This window comes from Apus apus, chromosome 15 (genome assembly GCF_020740795.1).
Source record: "Apus apus isolate bApuApu2 chromosome 15, bApuApu2.pri.cur, whole genome shotgun sequence".
NCBI lineage: Eukaryota > Metazoa > Chordata > Aves > Apodiformes > Apodidae > Apus > Apus apus.
This window is the reverse complement of record NC_067296.1, coordinates 4,178,019-4,201,358: the sequence shown is the minus strand read 5'-3', so window position 1 is coordinate 4,201,358 and position 23,340 is coordinate 4,178,019. Positions and strand designations below refer to the sequence as shown.

Genomic DNA, 23,340 nt, shown 5'->3' with positions numbered 1-23,340 from the left:
GGGACAGAGCTGTGGCCAAGGAGGGCAGATGCTGGGCACAAGTTATCAACCTGGGGACAGGCCATAATAGCACGTGATCTTCCCCAGGTGATGGAGAGGTCCATGGCTGTGTGGTGCCACCACAGCAGGTCCACCAGCCCTTCTTCCCAGGCTGGAGCAAGCCTGCAGGCAGCCAGGCTCAACTCTTCCTGTTCCCAGGCCAGAAGACATTCCTAGGGCTGGATATCAAAGGCCTGCTGCAAACAATGTCAGCCAAAGAGCATAAACAAGACCAAAAGAGAGGTCACAGCAACTCCCTCAACAACAAGTCACCAGCAGTTAACAAAGGGTAAGAGCAAAAAAATAATAAAAAAAATCCAACTGAGCCCCCAGCCCAGGTTCCTTCCATCAGCACCACCCTGGAGCAGGAGTGTCCATCACGAAGGACATCAAAGCCTTCCTCTCCATTGTTCCCCAGCAGCCAGAGCAGCCCATGGCCCCCTGCCACCACTGGGCTGGATGAAAGCAACGTGGGCCATTCCCCAGGCCAGGCCCTGGGGCTCTGCTGCTCTGTCTGCCCCGTGGAGCTGCAGCAAAGCCCTTCACTCCGTGCAGGAGGCAGAGCTGGACTCACCAGCCGTGTCCTTCACCTCTGGAGCACGGCTTGGGGCTACCACAGCAGCTTCCCTGCAGGCCCAGGACACCCACAGCACTGTGCCTCCCAAGCAGGTGGCCACAGTCCAGCACAGTGTTGCTCCTCCAAAAACCCAGGTCCTTGTGGAGCTCTGTACTTGGGATTCCTGAACCCGTCCTTTCCACACAGGTGAGAGGGCAGAGGCTGCGATGGTGACGGATCCTGTGCAAAGCCAGACTCCAGGAGCACTGCATTCCCATGCCTCCCTGCCTATGTACAATTAACCAGCTGTAATTATTTACAATCCCCTTCCTGTTCTACACACATATTGCTACTGCTTCTTATACTCCTCCCTTGACATCTCAGGGAGGTCACTACCAGGCCCAGGCTGGAAGAACCTTTGATCCAACGCAGCTTTATGTTTATTACGGTAAATTAATGACTGAGCCTAGACGAAAACTATTTTGACTTAACAACCTTCACTTGGCCTTGTCTGTATGGAGAGTTTGTCCACATTGTGAGTGGTAAAACTTCAAGTGCCAACAGCCCAGGAGATCCACCAGCATCTCCACCTACCTTTGCAGGGATGCAAGTCTCTGCTTCACCCACAACAGCAGGACCTTGCTCCAATGCCAGGTCCATCAATGGCAGCACTTAGAACAAAGCCCAAGCAGAAAGTAGCTATTAAACAAGGAAACAAAAACTCTGATTGCCATTAGCAAAAGCAAGGTCTGCCATGCAGGGACTATCTTTATGGGAGATTTGTATTCTAAATGGAGCTTTTCATGAGAAATCCACTTAGTATTCCTCTAAAATTCCAGGAGGGTGAAATCCCCCACTCCTTCATCTCATTAAGGATGAAGGAATGCCAGGTATGTGGCAGGAATCTGGGGTGAGAGGAGGAGTGGGGTATATTTTAACCAAGCTCTGGTGTGTGTGTGGGGGAAGTGATCTAAGGATCAGGATTTGAAAAGAATTTCCCCAGTGCTGAGGAGCAATCTCACCCAGGAGCATCATCCTAACACACATCCTTATCCCAAGGGACACAAAACCAAGTTTAAAAATGACCAGAAAAGCCCCAACTCTGCCACACTGAGACATCAGAGGTGCTTTTTCTACCACTATACAAGCCATAAAAGAAGGTCACTAATAGCTGGCAGATGGCATCTACCTTGTGACAAACACCCTCCTGTGTGTGGTGGAATCTCAGAGGCATGTTGCTACGGATATATCTAAGAAAACAGTTTGGGACCTTCTTAAGGCATCTTGCCTCTGGAGAGCAGATGATGTATGAGTTGAGAGCTTCTAGATCAGGTGGGTTTATCTAAGTGTAGCAGATGGAATGCTGGAAGGCAGCTGGTGCTCAAGGTGAGAGGGGCAACAGGGGAGGTCACCCCTGAGGAATAGGAACCTGTGTGCCCCAGGGGACTTCTGAGCACTCTAACAGCAACTGAAGCTGTTTCTAAAATTGTGTGGAGGAGCCCCATGAGAGCCCCTGCTAGCCCTCAAAGCAGAGCAGGAAGATCTGACCAATGGGACTGTTTCTTACCTGGACATGGTTGGGTTGACATTCAAATGCCAAAAGAAGCATCAGAGAGGCAGGGTAGTTTTTCTTATTTATCACTGACCTCCTTTGAAGAGAACAATAAAACCCTGAAGCATCAAAATCTCTGCATCAAAATCTTCAGTAGAAAGGTAAGACTAGCCCAAAACTCTTGGTGCAGACCTGAACTCTCTTTTAACAACCCTCAGTCAGGGCAGCGTGTCCTCAGCCTCCCATGTTCCTATGGGACAGTTTTCCCACTGGGCATTTGGAGCCATGTAGGAGCATGGAGGACATTCCAGGAAGAGATTCAGAAATGGGGTGATAGTTTAGAGAGGAGAAAAAACAGCCTTCACTGAAGCCAACAGCCTCCCACCCCTCCTGAGCACCAGGGAAGGTGCCCACATAGGGCCCTGTCTGCCACCCCCATGTGTCACCACAGCAGCTATGAGGTTTTTGGGACTGCAGGTTGTCATCGTCCCTCAAAACTGCTCCCACCCAGAGGTCCACCACACACCCTTGCCCTTCATCTAAGGGAGGTACCCAATGCTCCATGGCCTCCCTGTTATCCAATACTCTATCACCCACCATGCTCCCAAGTAATTCAAACATGAGGAGCTGAGATGCTTTACAAAGGTCTTTCTCCTCTGGAATTCATTCGACACAGGTTTGAATCAAGCCACACATTTCACTTGCATGTTGTAAAGCTCAGTTATCCAGCCAAACCTGCCAAGTACACTGAGCTTCCCTGGAGATGAGCATCCTCTTGATAGAACCATCTGATTATGGATACTGGAAGTACAGGAACCTGGAATGCCTTCTCACTGACAACAGAAAAGATGCTTTCCCATCAGGCCAGACCTTTTCTTCCCCAGCAGATAAAGGGAGAAGCTGCTTCGTACTTCACCTCAGCCCTGAAATAAATAGCTAAAAAAATACTGCCCTGTCTAAACCCAGGAATTTTAAGAGCATTGAAGCTCCTGAGTCAGACCATAAACCCAGCTTGCTCCATATTCTGACAGGAGCCAACAGCAACTGCTTAAGAACAGCAGCACAGCTGCACAGAGTGATTCTGACCATTCTACATGCTCCTTCCAGCTTCAGGCAAGAACGGGTTCAAAAACCTTCCACTTGTCCTGCTGTGCATTCAGCACAGATGGACCTATTCTCCATAGTTTTATTTGACCTCCCACCTGATCCCCCCACAAAGCCCCTTCCAGCCTTCCCACCTGTGGGACACCACCACCCTACTGTCTTCTGTAGTAGCAATGTGTGAAACCCTCTGCTAGCACCACTGACAGGTTCTGTGTGAAACCCTCTGCTAGCACCACTGACAGGTTCATCTTGATGCTGAGGCACAGAACCAAGGTCAGAGCAAACAGACGTGGTTTGCCATGATAAACAGACATGAAAATGGATCCAGGTCTCCTGGCTTTTGGTACAGTACCCCCATCACAGTCTCTGCTGCCTTAGGAAATGGAAACCAAGCCCGTTGCTCAAAAAAGAGGAAGAAAAGATCTCTGAATACATAAAAAACCAACAAACCCAACACAATGTAAAAAAAACCCCAAACACTGGAAACTATGGCACTTTGTCACCCTAAGAAGTAGGGGCAGGCTCATGTCATGAATGAGGAGGGGGGGGGGGGCAAAAGGCTGGGATCATCCAAATACAGGAAACTGAGCTTAGGAAAAGAGGGAGTGAAAGGAGTCTGAAGAACTCTTGGCATCCATGCCAGGGGTTTGAGCCATGTACAGCTGAGAAGTTTTGTTGAGGCTCATGCTCAGGGACTCACTCACTGTCTGCACAGAGCAGTGGGAGTGAGCAATGGGAAGCAGCACAGCTGCTCTGTGCCTGATGTACCCAACCAGGGTGGAAATCCCACCATCTGACTTGGGGGATAATGTTAAATCCATGACAGCATTCTCCCCTCCCCTGCTCATCCCACACAAGCTTCAAAACTTCTGGTTTACGACTGGCTGCTGGGGGATCACTGCAGGCTGTCTCTGGGGGGATAATCCTAGATTTTAAGTGACAGTTCACGGGCATCTTCTCTTTCTTCCGAAACACTGCCTTACACAGCACATTGAGTATTTTGGAGATTAATAACTGGGGCAAAGCCTTCTAATCTTGGTGTCCTAGTGGAGATTTAGGAAAGAATGGCTAGTGTTTGAAGTGGCTGTGGCACAGGAAACATAAGAAGCCTTGAAGACCAAAAGCAAGGCTGGCGTGCAGCTCCAACGGAAATCTGGGACATTAAACATGTGATCTATGTTTAGTCTCCAGGGCTTCCCACTGACGTGGTGTTTCCACTTGGAGCGGGTCTGAGGGACCCTGCAAAAGGTGGAACCCAGTTTGACCTTGTCTTTTAGATGAAGTAGACCATGCTCACCAGGCCTGTGAAGCTGCAAGTTTTGCTTTTATATTCTTTGACCTGAATTAGGTGATAACTGAGATGCATAATAAGGTTACAGGTTGCTTTGAACTTAATATCTTGAGGACCAAATGGGAACCACCTGACCATCTCTGAACTGGCAAGTGCACTTTGTCAGCCTGCAGGACCCCCTCCAGGATAAACACAGTGCAGGTTTCCAGGCTGCTTGCACAGCAGCTCACTCAGCAGCTCTGCCATCACTTGGCAAAGGGCCTCACAGCATCAGTCCAGGTTTCCTCTCTACAGAAGGATGTTTTTTTCTCAGTCAAGTTTTCTCCTAACAATCCCTCCTACTGCTCCTCACACAACCAGAAGTCTCCTCAAAAAGGAGCCCAGCAGGTGCCTTCTTGGCCTCTTCCTCTCTCAGGTGGCACAAGGTAATGCACAGAATAGCCTGAGCACCTTCTGGGTTTGGTGAGCCCTGGGCCAATGATGTGGAAAACAACTACATTCTGCACATAAGTATGACAAAACCCTGCCACAAGTGTCACAACAGCAGAGCTCCACAGGACTGCAACCAACACTCCTGTCCAAATCAACATCACTGGGGTCTCCTGCCCTCAGCACCATGCACTCCTTCAATTAGTTTCCTGGCAACACCACAGCAAATCCTACCAGGGAATGGAACTTTAATGGGTAAAATTAAACTCCTTTTGTACCATTCACACTTTTCATGGTGCTACTGCAAGCAACTGAATGCCCCAGCCCATGCAGAACAACCTGTGACTGTGACCACATTGTCCAGGTTCATTAGTTACTTCAGCTGTTGTGAGTATAATGTAACAAATTAACAGCTAATATTCAGGAGATTATAAAATTATGCTCCCTTGAAGCTGTTTAAGCAGCTGATCTGGCATCTCTGTACATAATTAGACAGATCTGCTTGGAATGAATGCAAGTGAAGTGGTTGGCACAGTCTGGCCAAATGTTTAAGAGTAATATAACCATCCACTACACAGACACCCCTTTGGCCTTCATGCTGGAACAGTTTTATGCACAACACTCTTATCCATTTAGCAACCTACACCAAGTATCAGAACACATTTCTGTATTTTAAGTCCCAACTCAGCCACAATAGCTACAGAGGTGTCAGAAAGGGGTCAAACAGCAATGGGACATCATATACTCCACTCCAGGTCACAGATGGGTTGGGGTGTAACTTTGCCAGTTTCAGCACAACATGTTTTTCCACATTCTTTACCACCCAAAGAACTGCCCTAATGGTCCTGAAAATTAGTGTGCCTCCAGGCAGCTAGGGAGAGGATCAACAGCCCAAACCTGAGGTTACCTGAAGGCAGCAAACTCCCTTCTCCTCCTTCTCCCCTGCCCAACAGCCCATTAGGACCAGGCCATAGGTCCACCTCTGTCCATGTTACACAAAATGTGTGTAACACATCCTGTGCAACAAACTCCTCACTTCAGCAAGCACCTCACATCCTTTCTTTTGAATCTGCCAGATGACAACTTCATCTTGAATGCTCGGCACCCCTTGGGGACAGAAAATCATCACCTGGTCACCTTCTTTGTCCCAGTTAGTCTTGGTATTTTCCCCACAGTCTTACCTTTTTCAGCCTAATTGTTTACAGCCCTTGTCAAACTGATGGAGCCTGCTTAGGTTTCAGTTCAGCATTCAATATTGATTATTCTTTTGGGCAAGCAATGGCAAGCTGCCCAGCATGAGGATTGTGCAGCAGGACACAGGCCTGGCTGAAACCTGCATTTTTCAGCTAATCCTTCTTGCTATACTCTTTAAAAAGGCCAAATGACTGAAACATGTAAGTTACTGGTAAAGCAAAAAAAATTGGCTTTATTGCTCAAGGTTTTGATAAAAAAGTCCCACCAGTCAAGAGCCACCACTCTTTTAAACCCCCTTACACACAGCAGGAGCTCTGGCAGTCCTTCTGGACAGTGCTTCCTGGGGGGTTCTGGTTTTATACCTGGACAGTCTTTTAAGTGATCAGTTTCAACCAAGACATCAAAACTACTGACATGAAAGAAGTCAAGAAGTACCTGAAACCCCATTGCTGAACAAGCAGTGGTTTAGCAGACAATGTGCAGCAGGAAAGAAATCAAATGAGACCTGAGTGTAGGAGGCCTCAGGAGGAAAGGCAGAGATCAGGCCCTGTGGCCTCCAGCAGCAGTGACAGCCCATGCCCAACGTGTCCTGACAAACAGGGACAAGCCAGGGAGACACCTGCTGGGCTGACTCGCTCGACACAGGCCAGCTGCTGGATCTTGCAATAAATGCAGTTTAAAACCAGTACATTGAAATTTAACTTAAAGAAGCTGTAAAACGTATACTCTCAAAAAAATCCCTGAGGAAGCTGACAAGCTGGTATCTTTCTCTGGAATGCACTTCTGACATGTCCCTCCTTGCTGACACACACTGCTGTGCTACAACCATGCCAGCTGGGGATCACACCAGCTGCCAGCCTGGGGTGGCTTGTCTTCCTCCCTGGAGGAACTGGATGAGGTGCCTGGTGCTCTGGGCAGGCTGCAGGGCCAGGCTGTGGCCTGCACTCCAGGACAGCTCACACTGCCACCTGGTAACTCCTCTTTTCCCTGAACTGTCACCTCCACCCGAGGCTGTGCCCAGGGGCAGTGCTATGCCTGCTCACAAGGATTGCCTGTGCTGGATGTCACTCTGCTGGGTGCCAGTGCCTCTGCTGTCCTTGGGGCCTGCTTTGGGAGGCGAATGGGAACGTAGACATTTGAAGCACAGTGTTCCTTGAGGTATTCTCCTCCTTTTTCTTCATAGTCTTTCCTGGTTATCCAGCCTTCCTCACGGGTCATGTATTCCACTGCCCAATCCCTAGCCCCATACCAGGCATCTAAAACAGGACTGGAAGCCAGGTGAACCTGGATGGAAGGAAAACAGAACCCTGTCAGTTCAACACAGGAGGAAAAAAAAGCCCTTTTCACCCTGATCACAGTATTCATGACACAAACCACAAAATTTCTGAAGTCTGATACAATTAAGCCAGTGCCTCTGGGGAAGAGCAATGTTAGGAATGGGTTTGAAGTGTGTTTTCACTTTGAGATCGATTCCTCATGAGCCCACTGTGCTTCTACAGGTTGAGAATATATAAGGATGTGTCAAACTTGTAACCAACAGCCCTCACAGCTGGAAGACAACACTGCAAAGCAAGTACCAAGTGCTCCAGAAAAACTTCTTGCCTGCTTAAAGTAGCAGGGAGGAATAACTGCAGGCTAAGAAATCATTGTATGTGAGAAAGACCACATGTGGTCTCTCCACTGGTGTAGATTCATACTTCTATTTACATTGCTCTTATTGCTGTAGCATGACCTGCTTCCCTGGTTCAGCCATGGGCTTGTTAGAGTAGACACTGTGCAAATCCCATATGAGATACCTATGAAGATCTCTGATAGGACCACACCATATTTTAATTGAAAGAAGGAAGCTCTTATTCAGTTACAAGCAGCGACATTAAAAGCAGAAGAAAACAGCACGGAGCTCTTGGAGAGAGGCCAGAGAAAGCCATGGAGATGATCTGAGAGCTGGAGCACCTCTTCTACAAAGACAAGCTGAGAGAGTTGGGGTTGTTCAGCCTGGAGAAGGTTTACTTGTTCCAGATAGTAGCTATGTCAGTCCTAAGAAATCAACTCACAAACTTTCAGCCAAACATGCCTGTGTGTGCATGGTCTTTTAGATGAAGCAGGTTTTCCTTTCCCAAGGTATCTACCCTACTCTAATGTCTTCGTACAATTACAGACTGGTTTGGGTTAGAAAGGTCCTTAAAGATCTTCTAGTTCCAATCCCCCTGCATGGACAGGGACACCTCCCACTAGAACAGGTTGCTCCAAGCCCCATCCAACCTGCCCTTCAACACTGCCAGGGATGGGGCAGCCACAGTTTGTCTAAGGCAGCCTGTTCCAGTGTCTCATCAACCTCACACTAAAGAATTTCTTCCTAACATTTAACCTAAATCCCCCCTCTTCTAGTTTTGATCCATTACTTCTTGTCCTCTTACTACAAGCCCTTGAAAAAGTCCCTCTCCAGTTTTCCTGTAGGCCCCCTTCAGGTACTGGAAGAAAGATCAACTGTACCTCTGCTTAACATTCATCTTCTCAGGTCAAAAAAGCTGGTTGCAGTGTTTTCTGACCAGAGATAAAGAGGCTGTTCATGCAACCATCATGACAATACATGTACCTGAAAAGATGACTGGAATGGTCTCATTTCAAGGAGTTCCTTCTGGACTCTGGCTTTCAGCCCAGGGTACATGGTATTTCCACCAGTGAGGAAAACATTCTGGACAAGAATAGCTTGTTGTTCCTTTGGATACCTACAAGGAACAAAAAACAACTTCAGTCTTTCCAAGCATATCTCTCCTATGAACTGAACAGCTACAGGGAATACTGATACCAGGTCTTCAGGATTCACTTGAGAAACTTTCTTCCTTTCCCTAGCATGAGAACCTGTGCTCATTTGTATTCTGGAAATTCAATGGGTGGCAGAAGAAAATCCTTAAATCACTCTGTGCACTGTACCCCATAAATTAACACCGCAGCAGAGCTGGAATTCTTACATTTCAGAAAATGCCATCTTGTATGTCCATACAGTTCAGGGGTGACTCTTTGCTAATACTAAGTTGTCTGGAAACAGTTGCCCAGCAAGTGTGCCTACATTCTAACTTAAAAACGTCACCCCTGGTTTTGGTCTCCCAAACCTGAAGATTGTCAGCTCATTGTTTCAAGGGATGGATATTTACAAGGGTTTGTTGTTTCTCTCTGTAACAACTTGGATCAGGGGGTCTCCAAAGTGGGCTGCATGCAAGACAACCCCTCTGGGGTGCAGTAAGAACATCTCTTTTGTACCATTAATAAATAATACAGTTTATTTCTCCTTTATCTCACCCTTTTCATTTTCTGTTTTTGTGTACATTTTTAAATGGACATAATCTACTGGTTCAGTAGTACCTGTTTGTCATTTATTAACATACATATGTTGGAGAGATGTGCTCCAAATTTTTTTACAGATGTGGTAATTGATCAAAAAAGTTTGGAGACCACTGACTTCAGACAGGCAGAGCTGGCTTTCAGAACAGGAAGACATGTCTAACCTGCAATGCTCAACTCCATCTAAAAGAACTATTCAAACATATTTTCTGAAATTATTGTCAAGTAATCAGTATTGAAAAAGCTGATATCAAAACAATACTCGTTTGTTGGAAGTAAATGCCAAGCAGCTTTGTAAACTCACCTCTCAAGGACATATTGCATAGTTTCTGCTATCCCAGCCTGGTCTTCTCCTATCAGGGATGGCTGGAAGATAATCTCTGGAGCCCTGATTCTTTCAGTTCCAAGGAAAAGCTGGTGGTATTCTGCCAGGTTAAACACAGGCTTGAAAAAGAGAAGATTGAAAAGTTGTAGGAAATCATGTTACAGAATAGTAATATTCTAGAATATTGCTTCCAAACAAGTCTAAACAGAACAAGATGGCAATGCTCTCACAGAAAGGCCCATCTTGTAAAAAGTTAGAAAAGGCCAAGAAAGCTGGACTTCTGTGTTTTATTCTGTCTGGTTCCACTCAGCCCGAAGGCTCAACCTCACAAGTTGAAAGCTGTGTCCACTGGGATGTGAGACTGGACTATGGGTCACACACAGAAGTGCCTGAGCAGGACAGTGTCCCCCCTGCTAGCACAGCACTGCTCCAACAGGCACTGCCTGCAGAGTGAGCCAAGCAGGCATATCCATGTTCTAAACCATCAGCTCAGATTGCTAGGACTTCTCCTCTCTTCATGTCCTGTTCAGACAGTTTAAGCATCTCTTCTAAGAGCAGGAAAGCCATGTTTGCATTTGGAGAAACATGAGCAGACTAGCTGGACAGCAACCTCTGGCTTGAGGTATAGATACAGAAATCAAACCTGCACTGCAGCAACAGGCTTCTCAACTTCAGGCTGTTCCTCAGCAAACAAAGGTTCAAACTCATTCATACTTTCCACATCCTCCAGTGACTGTTCACTCCCTAACGGATCCAAATCAGGAGTCTGGAAACAGAGAAGGTATATTGAGGTAGTTAGCTCAGGTGTGCTAGCCACATCTATGGCTTCAATTCTGGTGACACATTTGTAAAATTCAATCCCTCTTTCCTCAAATCTCAAGTCTTTAATGTGACTGAAACCAAACATGCAGTTCTCCAGCACTAAAGAAAAAAATCAAAACAGTGAACAACCCAGAAAACAGAAGTTAAGACAAACATTCACTCAAAGCATAAAAATCAAACATTTTCAATTTATTTCTTGCCATGCCAGCTCAGCAATTCAAGGCCTTAGTCAACAGGCTGACTGCCAGGATGCTAACCAGCCCTGTCCTAAATACAACAGCATACTAAAACATATTAAAATAGCTTTTTTAACTGGTTAAAACTTGGTGCACTCCCAACACTTCTAACTGTTCTATAATTACCATTAAATTCCCTACCTTGCTTCTGTGGAACTGGAAAACAAATATTTGCTAGCTACAAAGCCACCACACAGTTTTGGACAGTTTCAGCCACCTCTCATTTGCACATGGGATATACCAAAAGCCTTTCTATTTTGCACAGTTGTGAAGGTGCCCCCAAAACTCCTTCCTGATGAAAGGCACCATTCTAAATCCTGGAGTACTTTCCTGTTGCAAGTAGAAGCAGTTGTTTAATTATACCTTTATTGTTATTCCAATGTTACTTTTCGGAGTTTGTTGCTACAGATTTGCTTTTCTTATTTGAAACTGGAAACATGTGTTGCAATATCTACCAGGATGAGATGTAGCAAGGAGCTCACAGAGAACATTTTAAGTACCTAGTTTACATCCACTTAAACCCAAGCAACTACTCCCGAAGTTGAAGCACTGTTTGTTGATACTGCAAAAAAACCGTAGGCACCTTATCTTCAATACTCACACTCTGTTAAATCCCTTTCTTTTCATGTTTTTAAAAGAAGTCCACTAATAACAACAGAAAGAAACACAGAACTCGGTGAAGACTTGGCACAGACCCTAGGACAACAGAATCAGCTTTTAGACTCCTTCCCAGGGCCACAGAGACAAGGCCTGTCTTCACAAATGGATTTGGTGCTAATCCTAGGTGCTCTCACAAAGCACAGACCAAACAAAAAGGCTTTTAGATTCCTTCCAAGGTCTGGAGCTACACATAGTAAAGAAGAGGAGAGTGGGATCCAAGGGACATACTGGGACTTCAGCACAACCGCTGGGCAAAATTAGAAGCTGAGTCTTGCAGTTCTCTTTTTATAGACCAATTCCCTTTGGCAGAAGGCAGAAAGGTTCTTTCCCACAATGGTAAGCTCATCATCTACCTCGATGTTGCTCAAACATTCTTGCACAAGCTTTACTCATAAGGAAAGGCAAAACACATACCCAGAAGGCTCACCTTCTGGTTTTGTCCACATCTCAAGTTCCACCTAAGACACAAGAATTCCTATATCTGGCACCACTCTCATCAACGCTTCAATATTGTGTTTTTTTTTCCTCTACCTTTTCCCAAGCAAAGACTGATATAACTAAAAAGCTCTGTCTTATCTGACCTGAAAGGCAATTACAAATAAATGCACAAACAGCCTCAGACCAGCTCTTAGAGGCAGCTGCCACGTGCCAGGCCTGTATTAGCCTGGCAAAGCAGACAAATGTGCATCCCACCTTCAAGAGAACTCCAACAACCAAGTGTAGCAATTCATCCTGCATTGTTAAATAAACAAAATAGACCTGCTTATTTCACCAGCATTAATGAAAAAGCAGAGTTACAGCTTGGCTTAAAGTATGAACAAAATCATTATGCATTTACAGCCCCTAAGCAAGCCAGCCTTAAGTAAAGAGAGTGACTGGCACATGTTGCCAGGAGTAACTTACAAAGGGCAGCAGGGAAACCTTCTCTGACCCCCTGGGGCTAGTAGTGTCTTTTCTGCCCAACTTCTTAAAAACATGCAAGGAATTTTTAAGGAACCTTAATGATTTCATGTAACTATGCTCCAACTTCTGTCAGGAAGCCTAGAGATTATGCTTAGAACTATATGGAACCAAAGTATATATCCCAGAACACAGTGCAGAACAGCACAAGGAGGGTTACTGATTTCAGGCATCCTCTGTAAAACCAAACCTGTCACTTTCTGCAGCTGCATAGGAAAGCTAGGAGAGAGAAAAGCAGTTACCAAATTAGCAATGAGTTGCAGTGTGTTAAAAGAAAAACTAAGATCATCAGCAACAGTCCAAAGGGGCACATTCAAGCATAGAAATGTAATTTTCTCAGAGATAAGAAGATTAACTTGGTGAAAACATCGTACCTCTGGCTTGCTGTCCACAACATCTACTTCAATACTGACTTCTGACTGTAGGATTTTCTGCTTTGTTTGTTCAACAGACAGACTCAACTTGCTGATGTAGGACTGAAGCTCTTCTGCAGAGTCCATGTTCAGCTCCACCAAAGCTTTATGGAACTGATCCATTTGACCATCTTCTAAAAGTTCCTACAGACAGATCAGAGTTAGCTGTGATGAACCATACAGGGTAATCACCTGTCAGCTGTGCACTTGTAGACACTTTGCCTTCATCACCAGATGTTACAGTGTGCACGCTTTGGTAGCATTCAAAGTGCTTCACAAAAGGAGTTCAGAGCCTGGAAGCATCTGCTACATCAATAACCTCTCCCATTTATCTCCATTTATCTTGCAAGTAACCTTAAAAAGCTCCTATCATGAAACACTCAGGACAGTCACAGCTTCTTTAAACTGTTGCATGGCCTGACAAAGCTCTGAGAACATCCTGCCCTCCTCCCAGAAGACCACAGCAAAGACTGCCTTGATTACCTGCACGTAGAGTAGCCTGTCCAGCCTCTCTTGGTCAAGCTGCAGCTTCTCTTCTCGACGACGTGCGTTGAGTTCCTGAAGTCGACGTAACTGCTGCTGCCTCCTCTCTTGCTTCTCCTCTGATGTCAGAGTGCTGCCCAGCAGCTTGTTGGAGAAAGGCAGCTGCATCTTGTGCATGTTGTTCTCATAGTACTCTGGGGACTGCCACTTCTGCAGCTCTGGAGGTTTTGGAAACAAAAGATTTTGCCAGGCTGAAAGCAATGATTATTATGTTGCACAGGCTCCACGCTAAGTTCAGGCTTTGAAGAAAGAAGACAACAATGGTCCAGCCTAGGATTCTGTCATCTCTTGGCAACTGCACCCATGTTAGGCTGCCCTCCAGAGCATCGCCTTCCAGCCACACCTCAATGCACATGGTTTTTGGTGCTCTGATCTCCAGCAGGCAGGAAACACAAAGTAGTAAGTAGTGGGAAGTGCCCACTAATCTCTCTTCCCAAGGTAAAGGAGAGTTCTCTCACATTTCTAAGGGCTCCTGCAGGCTCTGTCATAAGGGACACATTTAACAAAACACTTTTCTTGAGCCACTATTTAAGATTACATTTACCAGTTTTAAAACTTCTTCACTTCACAAAAAAAAAAAAACAACAGCCATGAGAAGCATCCTCTGCAATTTTGTAAACCATGAAGCACATAAACATGGCCAGATCCAGGAATCATCCTAACCAACTTGATGTTGAGTAAAATAATAAATGTGGGTTTTTTTCCCCTCTGAAATAATGCCAATTTTTATTCACAGAGAAACATGAACTAATACAGAATCTTTTTTTTTGTCGTTTAATTTTGTTTAAATTCAAACCTGTTGCCAAGCCCTTCCCATGAGGCAGACTACCAGAAAGGCAGCTATCAAGAAAGCAAAATAGCAGTATATTATTTCTACCAGAATCCCAGTCAACTTCAGAACACAAGAGGTCAAAACTCAGATTGGATTAAGGCAATCGAGTGGTAAATTACAGCTGGTTTTACCTTCTATGTAGTCCTCTGCAATGTAGCTGTGCTCATGCAGGATTTCTTCCATGCGACTGAGTGTGATGGCAGCAAAATGGCCCGGGTACTTCAGCTGCAGGAGGCGCTGCAGATACACGGCTGCCTGGCACCCCCCAAGGTTGATCCGTTTGCAGTTTTTAGCATCCAACCTGAAAATGCGAAGAGAGGCAGGAGAGATCCCCGAGTTCACCATAAAACCGACCTCCTGCTTTCCCCAGTATTATTTCATTTCTGATGTGGTCAAGCAGAGAGGTGAATATTCGCAGCTAAATATTTATCTCCTTCAGCAGACAAACCAACACACCTGCTTTTCTCAGACAACAAACACAATCACTACCTTTGTTGACTGCAGATACTTTCTGAAAGGATCTGTTCTGCTTTAAAAAAAACCCCAACATTAAACACTTTCGGCTCCAACAAGGAAACATTGTATTTTAAGAAGTGATGGCTAGTGGAGCTAAAACTAGTTCCTTTAACCTTTGCAACATTTCACAGTTGGCCAGGAGTAACCCTGGTAAATTTGAAGCATCTACCAGATACAATTAAGCCATACCCTGCAGTAAGGATTAAAAAAACCCAACCCAAAAGTAGAGCAATGTAGCAGCATAATCAGAATGACAAAAGCCTCAAGAACTACAGTAAGCTCACAGAGCACTTTCCTTGGTCCCAAAGCTGCTTTAAAATCTAATATATGTAGTTTTTTTAATGCCTGATCTTACTTAGGATATATATCCCCTTCTACTTTTGGATGTACTGATCTATGCATGAATGGAAGCTAAAATGACAATATGTACAAGGACAGCACTGCAGCTTTAATTCAACATAACTTAGCATAAGTGGCAGGCTTAGTTTTAGCTTGCCAGTATAAACTAAGACCTGATAGGAGATTCCACTGTAGGAGCTGGAATACTGAATGCTGGAAGAATGGGTGTTTGCATGCTGAGGAGCTCAACACAAGCTGCATCAAAAGCAGCATGGCTAGAAGGTCAAGGGATGTGATTCTCCCCCTTTACTCTGCTCTTGTGAGACCCCACCTGGAGCACTGTGTCCAATTCTGGAGCCCCCAACATAAGAGGACATGGAGAGAGTCCAGAGAAGAGTCACAAAGATGATCCCAGGGCTGGAGTAGCTCTGCTCTGGAGACAGGCTGGGAGAGTTGGGGTGTTCAGCCTGGAGAAGAGAAGGCTCCAGGGAGACCTTAGAGCACCTTCCAGTGCCTGAAGGGGCTCCAGGAAAGCTGGGGAGGGGCTTGGGACAAGGGCATGGAGTGAGAAGGAGGAATGGATGAAAACTGGAAGAGGGGAGATTGAGGTTAGACATTAGGAAGAAATTCTTTAGTGTGAGGGTGGTGAGACCCTGACCCAGGTTGCCCAGGGAGGTTGTGGCTGCCCCATCCCTGGAAGTGTTGAAGGGCAGGTTGGATGGGGCTTGGAGCAGCCTGGGCTGGTGGGAGGTGTCCCTGCCTGTGCAGGGGGTTGGAACTGGTTGGTTTAAGGTCCCTTCCAACCCAAACCAGTCTATGATTCTATGCATCACTGAAAAGTCAAGGACTGACCAAGAGAGGCTGCAGCACACACCAAGAACTCACCTGCCTTCTAAAACTGGCAAAATGTGTGTACACTGATAACCTGAAGATATCACCAAACCACTGCAGGGCCAGTTCTGCCTTCTGTTGTGGTGAAAGCTGTACAAGCTGTCTACACCATAGGATACTTTTGGCACTTGGTAACATTCAAAGAGGAGCTCTGACATCATTTGTCTTGAGTAGAGAGGATTGCACACTGCTTCTGTCAGAACTATTGGATGATCAACACAACCCTGAAAGAGACAAGAGAAAAGTAAATAGAAGTGTGAAGGGAAAATCCAGGGATACTTCTGCTTTTGAACAGGAGCAAGAAATCCTCCAAAACAGCAATGAGAAAGCACTTCAGTGCAGCCTATTATTAAGTTAAACTACATCCAGTGCTTAAAGGGGTAAAAAATAAAAAAGGAGTCTTGTCTACAGCAGGTGTTGTGATGTTAAGTCAGCCAAAGAATAAGCTCCTAAGGGTGGAGGAGAATGGATTTTTAAAAGCTTAAACTATATATTAAAAAAATTAAGTAACTAAAAATTAAGTAGCCAAAACTCTGTGCAAGGAGGAGGTGAAGTGCAAGTGAAAATAGGTGGAAGTTTGGCTCAGCACTTGTCAAGCTTTCAAACGGGTAAAAGCTTTCCCACAGGCAAAAGGCTCCCGGGTCTGAGGCACAACTCTCGGCTCAGCTGGGTGTACAAAAACACGGAGTCCCACCAGCACCGGACAAAACCAGCCACGTTGGCATCCTTCTCAAAAAAAAAAACAAACGGATCCCGGTGGCTGGTTCTCAGCCACGGCCTCAGGCAGGTGCTGAAGTTCAAGCCTCTCCCTCTCCTCCCGCTCGCCCTGGAGCTCCAACCGATGCAGGAACCGCAGCAGCCGGGCTGCAAAGCCGGCTCCGCGGAGCCCCCGGCCCAAGCAGGGGAGGGAGGAGGGGACCGCACAACGTCTCCGGACACCCGGGGCGATGCTGGGCTCCCCCAGCCCTCCCGCACATCCCGAAACAACCTCCCTTTTTCCACCCAAAACCTCCCCCCCCCCCCCCCCCAGGGCCCGGTGGCGGCTGCGGGGCCCTCCCCGGCCCTGACCTGCGAGGAGACGCCGAGGCGCTGGAAGACGTGATCGAGGAGCAGCTCCTGCAGCTCCAGCTGGACGGGCACGTTGCGGTCGAAGGGGGAACGCAGCAGCCAGCGGAGCGGTTCGGGGCTCCCCAGGTCGTTCCCTACCTGAGTGTCGGCGCCGGCCCCGCCGCGGGCCCCGCGGCTGCGAGCGGCCAGAGAGCGGAACCGCAGCAAGGGCCGGGCGGGCACGGAGGGCTCGGCGGAGGCCCAGCCCGCCCGTGTTTGGAAGGAGCCGTTATCGATCACCAGCGGCACCGGCTGCGGGCTCCGCACGGCCGCGCTCGGCTCCAGCACCGGGTCCGGGGCCCAGCGGGCATCGCGGAAAGGGAAGACTCGGGCGGGCGCTGCCATCGTGTGCGCCGGGCCCGCCGCTCCGGGCGGGAACGCGGGGCCAGCAACCGCCTTTCCGGGGCCGGCAGCCGCCTCGTCCCGGCCTGTTAGACATGAAATGTCGTGTTGATTTTTGCATTCTAGTGTTAGAAACGTAGTGTTGGGTTTGGTTCACATATATATATATATACACTTTAGTGTTAGGAATATAATAGTTTGCTTGAGATAAGTGAGATGTCTGCACATTCCAATTATATCAAGAGTGGTTTATGGCCCAAGAAACTGAGGGACTGAATTGGGCTCCATCTGGGGGATCTGGACATGGAGAAGGATTTGTGGCCCAAGATAAGGCCGAACAAAGCTACTTCTATGCTGCTCCTCAGGGCAGGATGACACCAGTAGATTGTTAATTGGGAAGACAGCCAAGGGGGCAAGAAAGGTCAAATTTTTACCTTAAAAGGTAAAAATAAACTGCTAGAATGGGATGTGTAAACAGGGGTGGGAAATTTATAGGATAATTTGAAGCGTGGGATGGGCTGTAAACCCTGGAGTGCCCAGCCAGGGGGGAAACGGGAGGGAATTTTGCGTCGGGAATAGGGAATATAAACCGTTATTCACCTTGCTATGGGTGTGCCTGCTTGCTTAGGTCACCCATTCTTGCAAGGATGTAAATAAACTGTGCTTCGCTGAAGGATCTGTGTGGGCCTGCTCATGGGCGCGACAAACGTTTCTCACAGGCCCCTCAGCCCCGAGCTGCCAGCAGAGGAGAAGAGGGGAGGCTCAACATTCACCCCCCGCTCACCGCAGCGGTCAGAGAATCCGTCGGGAAAAAAATCAAGGGGTGTTTTTAATGGCCTCTCTGTCTCTTGGCAGGAAGGCTCCTGGAATGCGTCTATACACGTTATTTCTGAGTAAAAACTCAGGAGCCACCCGAGCAGGGCCAGGTGTGTGACTCGGGTGAGTTGGTTTTTCACCGCACCGCGTTTTTGCTCCGATAAAACAAACCCCCCCTGTCACCTCCTGGGAGCTGGAGGGCTGAAGTGTCGGCGCGGCTCTTAGCCGAGCTCTAAAATGCACATGGTGAGGGCAGGCAGTTGGCCTTCTGGCTTGTGTTTAGCAGCAGCCCCTCAAATTGAGCCTTTCAATTGCAAGATCTAAGCGCAAAGTCGTGTTACCTCACGTTAGCAGCCCCCCTGTGTGATAAGGGAAAGCTGCCAGCCCTGCTTTGGACACTGGGTAAATCTGCCTGTAACTATTGTTCTCACAGCCTCCTTGACAACCTCCTAACTTGTATTTATCCTTGAAATAGCGACTGAAGGAAAAACCTAATCAGATGCTTTCTCAGTGCTTCTTATCCTGGGTTTAATCCTTATTGCTCCCTCCCTGAAGGCCACAGGGCTGTTCCTTTGCTGACCATCTGCTGATTAACACTGTGATGCAATGAGGTTTATAAAAACTTGGTAAAGCAGAGCAGGGAGACTCTTCCAAACTCAGTGTAACCTGAAGCAAGCTATGAGGTATCCTCTGGTTTCTTTGGTGAACGAGCTGACCTTTCCTATCCTTTTCTTCTGGTTTTGTTTACCATTTGTAATGCTGCTGATCATAATCATTATCTGGCTACAGCTTCTACTTAAAGAAGGTAAGTTCTGCAGTTGATCATGCTCCTGCATAAAGGCTTTGTCTGCTATCTTCAACTTTAAAGCACTCTGCTAGCTATTTTTAGGCTAATGGCACTTGTCACAGAAGGGTTTTTTAGTACTCAAATTGTAAAGCTTTTCTGTTGATATTGCTTCCAAGCAGATGAGCTGCAACCTCTTTCTGTTCTTCCTTTCTCTCAGAGGTGATTTAAGAAAGGCAAAGGACAAGTAACTTTTGTAAACTTCTATCACAAAATCCCCCACTAAGTAAACCTAACCTTCTAATTTTGTACACTTTTAAACTCTGGCATTATAGCCCACTTACACTTCTTTTTTCGGGGTCAGGGGATGTCACCAGGGGAGCTGTTAAGGGATCCTTTTACCAGTGCTGAGATTGATAGAGAATTTTTGAAGGGAGCAGGACATGTATTATTTTCATTAATTTGTGTATTTTTCTCCTTTTCCCAATCCATCACTGATTCTTATTTCTTACACGTCAGAAACTGGTAACAGGCTTTGCTTTAGGCTAATAATAGGTGTGTGGATGTACTCATGAGGATTAAGCCTTGCTAGTTTGCTCTAATGCTAGAGCATGAGCAATCCCAGCTGAAAAATCAATCTTAAATTCAAAAGCAGTGATTCTGCCTTTGCAGAACAGCTGTAGGAAGGAAAATAAGAACAACATTTCACTTCAGAAAGCTTTTCCTTCTATTTGTTGCCCTCTGTTCTGATTTAATAATGTGGTAACCAGTCTTACACAGTAAATCCCACAGGAATAGCAACAATGAAACAGTACCCACAGAGCAGAGGAACAGGAGGTACTCACCACAGCAGAGCCTTGTCCTCCCCTCTCCTTTCCTGTCCTCTGTGTACATGCTGGATTTTTTTTTACTCTCAGCTCCCCTTTGCAGACTTAGCAAGCAGCTGATGCTCAGAACAACCTCTGCTTGCTTCAGTAATAAAATAACTTCCCTCCACACACTCAGGTGCACTCTCATGGGTAGCAGAGCACAGGAATTAAAAACTGCAGGTTATAAGAGATTGTGACAATTAAGCTGCCCTGAGCAGCACAGGCATGGCTTACTACCCATGTCTGAAAAGCAGAACAAAATGTCTGTTTTGCAGAGATAAAGGGTAGCTGTGCCACATACTTACACTTGAGTATCAGCTTTTTGCCCAGAGTAACTCTGGAATCTTTTGGTTCTTGAAATATGATTTTTTTCTCCATTTAATTCTAAAATTTCTAACTCTCTATTGGCTGTGAGTAGCATCAGGCCTCAAATGCTCTAAAATCCATTTTAGTCAATAAGGCTAGACCAACATTTTTATATATTCATGTGCTCACATGATTAGAACATGAATGTTTTTCCCCCTCCCTCTTAAGAAAGAAAAATAAAGCTTTTAAAAATAACTTACCAATTACACTAATATCCACTTATGCTAACTTACAGCAGGCACAAGTAGAAAACAATGTGCTTTTCATCTCCTCCTTTAATATCGTTTCCAATTAAGAGATAATTGGTTAAAATCAAACACTTGTACAGGCCTCTAATTTCCTAGTTGGGCTTGGAAATTATTTATATCTGCTGAAAAAAGGCTCAGAAGAGCAATGTTTAGTTTCTAGATAGTACCTGCAAGGCTTTGCCTAGGGGAAAACAGTCATGTATAGCTATTTTATATATTTAAGGTTGTTTTGTAAACTTATTTCTAGAACAGATGCCCAGTACAGGAAAAAACAAGAAACCGTCTTCTGATGAGCCTGATTCTGACTTTAAATTTGAGGATAAACGACCAAAGGAAGAAAACCAGAGAGAAGCATCTGGTACAGAAACACAAGAGGAGACTCAGTCCAGTAGTTCTTTGAGGAAACTGAGGCCCAAACCTTCTCATCTGAGTTCCAATCCAAGAAGCCAAAAGCAAAGTCTTCTTGCTACAACTTCAGACAGCTGGTCTCAGAGCCAGAAGATAAGATATCCTCAAGCTCAGAAGAACAATTTCTGTAACATCACAATGGTGAGTAGCATGACTAGATCCCCTCTTTGCATATCTACAGCTTTTGTGCCTCAGCCCTGATTTTTTTCACTCTGCCTGACTTCTGGCTTCTTGGGTGAGAGAGAGAGATGCAAGACTGGTTTCTGACTGGTTAATAACTAACAAGAGATTTTTTTTTGTTTTCCCTAAATACTCCCTCTGTAAATGAGGTAAGGATAACACACAATGATACAGAATAACTATTGTATGTGTCTACTGTGTATATATATTTAAAGATATAATACATAGATCTACAGAACCACAGAATGGTTGGGGTTGGAAAGGACCTAAATGATAATCTAGTTCCAATCCCCCTGCATGGGTAGGGACACCTCCCTCTGGATCAGGTTTATTTTAAAAGCCATCAAGAATTGCATTTGAAAGAGTTAAAATTGCTACCTATCCCTTTAAGATAAGTAGTTTAACTCAACTCTATGGAAACTCTCCTGGTATGTATGACTGATATTATGTATTTTTAAAAGCCGGTTCAAGTTTCTTACAGTGAAGTATGTGACTAAAACTCAGACATATTTCACCTGCTCAGTAAGAGCTGAAGCCAGAAGTCTCTTTGCAAACATGGCAGCCCAAATCCTCTTAGGCTTTAAACAAATCCCCAGAGATGTATTTGGAGCAGTGGAAGAGCTTAGTGTCCCATGTGTCTCCTCTTTCCCTGTGCCGTGTCTGCATGTTCCTTTGCAGAAGAGGTTCAGAGGGAAAGCTGGTTTGTGCCTCCCTGTCACTAATCACTCTCTACTCCTTTACATTGCTGGGATTTTTGGACTGCAGCAGCTGAGGAACTTGCTCACTTGCACCAGTTTTTCTGGAGCAGTGTCCTTTGTCAGCCTAGAATAGCTGAGGGCTGGTGTCATCTTAAATTGCTGCACTTGATTGACTCACACACCCTGAGCTGAGCTTTGGCAGGGAATCACTAATACCTCAAGTCCAAGTATTTTTGACAACAGTAACACCACCAAAGCAATGTTAAGAATGAGCTTGGACTTGTCTACAGTACCATTTGGTTCTCCTAGAGCTCTTCACATACACGAGTATCGATTTGAACCCAGCAGTTTAAAGAACTGGATTTTAGACTTGTCTCTTGTAGGACATGATACGGGTACTAAAAGTCTTGGTAGTTGTGTTGGGTGGGTGAGGGAAGGGAACAAGCACTTGAGGTCTCAAATCATGTGTATCCTGCTGCAAATTGAACCACTTCTGAAAAAGTCATTGCCATGAAAATTCTGTTCCTCCTTTTCTCCACCAGCTGCTGTGCACCACACTTTCTTCTCTCACCTGGAATTTTGTCTGCCAGTTGCTCCAGATCTCTAATGTCCTGAGGATTCAACTGCTGCCGTCCTCTCTGAATGGCTACATGGCTCAGCTGTTCACTTTACTGGGTGAAAAAGTTGGGAAGATCCTGGGAATCCTGAGGCTGGAGAACAGAGGGCTGTTGGCTTTAGTGTCTGAGAGGAAACTGGAACAGAATGATGAAGCTGTAAGCACCACCTCAGGGTGAAAATCAAGCAGATAATCTGGGGACCATTAGCAGCAAGGTTAATTCTTTGAAAAGAATACTTACTCAGGACTAAGTTGACATGACTTGGGTCACAACAGCTGCTTTCAGAGTGAACAATATTGACTGGCTGAACATGAAATGGATGAACAGCAGCCCACCTCTTGTCCAGTGCCTGGGTGTGTGCACAGCTGCCCTCCAGCTGAACTGAGGGATGAGTTCCTTCTGTGTAAGGACCAAACACTGCTCCAGCATCAGTGATGCTCTGTTCACCACTTTCCAACAAATAAGCTCAAGGCAATAACTCTCACTAGTGGCTCTTATTGGGGCTTAAATGCAGTACAATCCAGTGATGATTTTACTCATACTCCACTTAGCACTTCTCTGATTTCCACCTTGTTGGTTCTCAAGGTAGAAAACAATATTTCAGCACTTTGTTCTAAGAAATTAAACAAGCTTACCTCCAATTAACAAGAGATAATTAAGTCTTATGCATTTTGTTTGTTTCTGTTCAGGATATGCTTTTCAGCACAGCTGACAGGCTGATACAAGGTTAGATTGTAGCTCAAAGAGGCCCTCACAAACAACTTGATTTAACCAGTTGGTGGGACCACAAGGAGGTCGGTGGGTCTGGGATGAGCCATAATTTTGTGGCTAAAGGGTTCGTGCATCCTCCAGCTACCAACA

At 45.9% G+C, this 23,340-nt stretch overlaps 2 protein-coding genes across 4 annotated transcripts; one reads left to right on the top strand and one right to left on the bottom strand.

The window, feature by feature from the left end:
• Nucleotides 1-6,377: 6,377 nt before the first annotated feature.
• Nucleotides 6,378-17,515, bottom strand: ACTR5 (actin related protein 5). The gene is made up of 9 exons (XM_051633204.1): nucleotides 17,113-17,515; nucleotides 16,039-16,268; nucleotides 14,430-14,599; nucleotides 13,407-13,624; nucleotides 12,885-13,067; nucleotides 10,476-10,598; nucleotides 9,812-9,951; nucleotides 8,762-8,894; nucleotides 6,378-7,449 (listed from the first exon to the last, which is right to left on the bottom strand). Exons 1-9 carry the CDS (start codon nucleotides 17,494-17,496, stop codon nucleotides 7,195-7,197), a joined length of 1,836 nt encoding a protein of 611 aa, XP_051489164.1. The 5' UTR covers nucleotides 17,497-17,515; the 3' UTR covers nucleotides 6,378-7,194.
• A 765-nt stretch (nucleotides 17,516-18,280) lies between these two features.
• On the top strand, nucleotides 18,281-23,255 carry ADIG (adipogenin). Of its 3 annotated transcripts, none has more exons than XM_051633207.1 (3): nucleotides 18,281-18,432; nucleotides 20,829-21,125; nucleotides 22,405-23,255. In XM_051633207.1, the coding sequence occupies exons 2-3, from the start codon at nucleotides 20,829-20,831 to the stop codon at nucleotides 22,654-22,656; spliced, it is 549 nt and encodes a 182-aa protein (XP_051489167.1). In that variant the 5' UTR covers nucleotides 18,281-18,432; the 3' UTR covers nucleotides 22,657-23,255. The 3 variants fall into 3 exon arrangements, with proteins under 3 accessions (XP_051489167.1, XP_051489166.1, XP_051489165.1); XM_051633206.1 differs by having other exon boundaries at nucleotides 20,824-21,125; XM_051633205.1 differs by lacking the exon at nucleotides 18,281-18,432 and adding an exon at nucleotides 18,938-19,114 and having other exon boundaries at nucleotides 20,824-21,125.
• Nucleotides 23,256-23,340: the final 85 nt, after the last annotated feature.

Excerpts from the sequence above, each read along its gene's own strand:
- ADIG (XM_051633205.1), top strand. The coding sequence starts at position 18,988 with ATGAGGTATCCTCTGGTTTCTTTGGTGAACGAGCTGACCTTTCCTATC. Across the intron at positions 19,115-20,823 it reads ACAGCTTCTACTTAAAGAAG|AACAGATGCCCAGTACAGGA; the intron begins GTAAGTTCTGCA and ends ACTTATTTCTAG. Across the intron at positions 21,126-22,404 it reads ATTTCTGTAACATCACAATG|CTGCTGTGCACCACACTTTC; the intron begins GTGAGTAGCATG and ends TTTCTCCACCAG.
- ACTR5 (XM_051633204.1), bottom strand. The coding sequence starts at position 17,496 with ATGGCAGCGCCCGCCCGAGTCTTCCCTTTCCGCGATGCCCGCTGGGCC. Across the intron at positions 10,599-12,884 it reads TTGTGGACAGCAAGCCAGAG|ACTCCTGATTTGGATCCGTT; the intron begins GTACGATGTTTT and ends CTCTGTTTCCAG. Across the intron at positions 9,952-10,475 it reads AGCCTGTTGCTGCAGTGCAG|CCTGTGTTTAACCTGGCAGA; the intron begins GTTTGATTTCTG and ends CTCTTTTTCAAG.